The following is a 2,732-nucleotide window of genomic DNA, read 5'->3' as shown; positions in this document are numbered from 1 at the left end:
CCCAGCCTCTCCTCTGTCCTGCCCCTGGTGCTGCGTTTACCCAGTGCTGCGCTGGACCCTGCCCAGGTCCAGGGCAGAAAATGCGTAATGGGGGGTGGGTCACAGCACTCCCCTGCTGCAGCTGGGCAGTCCCCATGCCGGTGCGGGGACGGGAAGTAAATTTGGGAGCTGTCCTGGGAGGGGATGGAGCCTGCAGTGCTGGTGCTGTTCCGCCAAGGAAAGCTGCCCTAGCTGGTGTGCGCCATGACTCCTCCCCTGGACCAGGGCTCAGGGCTTGCTGCGCTTCGCCTGGCTCTCTGTCCCTGCGCTGGTGGTGGCCGCCCGCTTGTTGCGGTGGTGGGGGAAGGTGGGCATGAGCTCCGGCTCGCAGGCTGTGGGGCAGAGAGAGGGGTCAGCAGGGCTCAGAGCACCCCAGCCCTGCCCCGTGGTGGGGTTTACTTACGCAGGGGCTTCTCCTTGAAGTAGGAGCTCTCCAGGCAGTCTTTTGCTGTCGCCCTGTGAGGATGAGGGGTTGTAGCAGGCACCCCCATGAAGGCACTGACCTTCCCCCAGCTCTGGGGACAGCCCTGTCACGGGGACAGCGCGACGCAGGCAGCCCCATCCTCCAGCAGGTTTCCGCCCCTGGTCCTGCCCACGCAGAGCTGCCGAGGGCTCTTACCGCTTCTTGGGATCATACATGAAGAGGAAGTTGAGCAGCCGCAGGCCGGCCTCCGACAGCCAGGGGAACTTGTGCTTGAGGTTGTTGTAGGGCTGCTTCCGCAGGGTGTACTGACTCACCAGGGGCAGCTTGGAGAAACCCTGAAGGGGACAGAGCGTGAGGCAGAGGCAGGGAGAGCAGGCAGCAAACAAGGGACTGCTCTCACCGGCCAGATGTTTTCATTGGGCGTCCCCAGGAGCTGCACAATGAGGTCAATCTGGTGGATCTCCGAGGTACCTGGCAGCAATGGCTTGTGGGCCAGCAGCTCGGCAAGGATGCAGCCCATGGCCCTGCGGAGCAGAGGAGGTGCAAGAGTCACCAGGAGCAAGAGAAGCCCGTCCATTGACACCCCCCCTTGCAGGTTTGCAGCCCCTAGACCCCCTCCTGTCCTACCCCTTACCACATGTCGATGCTGGTGGTCTGGGTTGTCATTCCCAGCAGCAGCTCGGGCGCTCGGTACCTGTGCAGGGGACAGCACTGTCTCAGGGGGTCTGTGGTGGAGCCAGTGCTAAGGAAGCCCCCTGCTGCACTACGAGGACTCACCTGCATCACTCCCAGCCAGCACAGCCCCCCACACTGACCACTCACCACAGCGTGACGACTTTGGGGGTCATCGGCTTTGATGGCATCCCATAGGAGCGTGCTAGTCCAAAATCGGCTGTAACAGAGACTTGAGATCAGGAGAGAGGCAAGCTCCTCGCTCCGACTGTGTCATGGTGCGGAGGGAGAGCTGCAGGCACATCCGTGGTGGCTGCCAGGGGCTCACCTATCTTCACGCAGCCTTTGTCAGTCATGAGCAGGTTGGACACCTTCAGGTCCCTGCCAAGGAACAGAGAGTGGCTGGTCAGCACCATCCTTCAGACAATAGCTCCTCCTGTACCTGTGCTCCCCCAGGGTTTGCGGGCAGCTGCAGAGCCCCAAAGCTGAGCAATCACAAAGAGAAGCTGATCTCATCATTCGGTGGCCTCCCTGCCCCACCAGGGCTCCCATACAGAGCCACTGATTTGCCCAGAGGTACTCCACACCATGCTCCTTGCCCACAGGACATGAACGGTGAAGAATCACACCAGGGTTTGAAGATCATCAGGCTCCCTCCCATCAGCCCCTTCTCCCCATGTCCCCTTTCCCACCACATCCGTCCTGCTGCTCCCACCTGTGGATGATGTAGTTCTCATGAAGGTACTGCAGGCCCTTGAGGACTTGCAGGATGATACACTTCACCTGGAGACAGAGAATAGGAACACCGACCTCTGTGAGAGCAGCATCAGCTAGGCAAACCCCCAGAGGTTAAACCCACTCGGGTGCCCTGCAGTCTGCCACGTCTGTCACTGCTCTGCGGTGTGTCAGTCCCCGTGTCCTGCCAGAGTAGCTCATAGGCTGTCTGGGGGCACATTGTTCCCAGCTCCGTTTCTCTGCCAGTTTGCTCCAGCCCAAAACCCAACCTGGAAAGTCCCTGGAATGTCCTGCAAGAGCCAGCTAAGCGCAGGCTCCCCAGGAATGCTGGTTCACCTGGTGCTCCCCGGCCCTGCTGAAGCCCAACACAAGGTTCAGGGATCACAGTGTCTGGGGAGTCCATGCTGGTGGCCAACATGTTCTGTCTGGAGTGGCAGCACCCTCTCAGGAGTAACATACCTAAAGCTTAGCCCAACTTACCTGAGCCTCTGAAAAAGGTGTCTGCATGTTCTCAAGAAGGCTGGCTAGGTCCTGCTCGCAGTAGCCCATCACCAGGAAAATACTGTCATAGACAAGGCACAGTCAGGAGCTTCCCCTGGGACACCTCTCTGGTGTCCCAGCACTCACAGCGCAGGTCTGTGCCATAAAAGGCAGCTCAGGGAACCGAGAAGGGTCAAAAAGGCAGAGAGGGAAGGGGGAGAGGGCAGAGGGGAGACTCTCACCTCTCCAGATGGTTCCCTACAACCACATCCTTCAGCTCCACAATGTTGGGGTGCCGAAGCTGCAGGAGCAGGGTGATCTCTCGCAGGCTGCTAATGGGCATTACTGCAGAAAGCAACAGCCATGATGCACGACTGTCTCA

The 2,732-nt window shown here is 59.9% G+C and overlaps 1 protein-coding gene across 1 annotated transcript in view; it reads right to left on the bottom strand.

Annotated features, from left to right (window-relative positions):
• Positions 1–249: 249 nt before the first annotated feature.
• Positions 250–2,732, bottom strand: part of CDK10 (cyclin-dependent kinase 10) — a 3,227-nt gene continuing 744 nt past the window's right edge. Inside the window, exons 3-12 of the mRNA XM_009890331.1 lie at positions 2,593–2,695; positions 2,351–2,432; positions 1,851–1,918; positions 1,464–1,516; positions 1,286–1,355; positions 1,098–1,157; positions 864–987; positions 659–798; positions 443–495; positions 250–371 (exon numbers count right to left, since the gene is read on the bottom strand). Coding sequence (XP_009888633.1) covers positions 268–371; positions 443–495; positions 659–798; positions 864–987; positions 1,098–1,157; positions 1,286–1,355; positions 1,464–1,516; positions 1,851–1,918; positions 2,351–2,432; positions 2,593–2,695 — 857 coding nt within the window. The 3' untranslated portion in view covers positions 250–267. The remainder of the gene's footprint in view (positions 372–442; positions 496–658; positions 799–863; positions 988–1,097; positions 1,158–1,285; positions 1,356–1,463; positions 1,517–1,850; positions 1,919–2,350; positions 2,433–2,592; positions 2,696–2,732) is intronic.

This window comes from Charadrius vociferus, unplaced genomic scaffold, assembly GCF_000708025.1.
Source record: "Charadrius vociferus isolate BGI_N301 unplaced genomic scaffold, ASM70802v2 scaffold358, whole genome shotgun sequence".
Taxonomy (NCBI): domain Eukaryota; kingdom Metazoa; phylum Chordata; class Aves; order Charadriiformes; family Charadriidae; genus Charadrius; species Charadrius vociferus.
The sequence above is the reverse complement of the archived record's forward strand: the minus strand, read 5'-3'. Positions and strand labels throughout refer to the sequence as shown.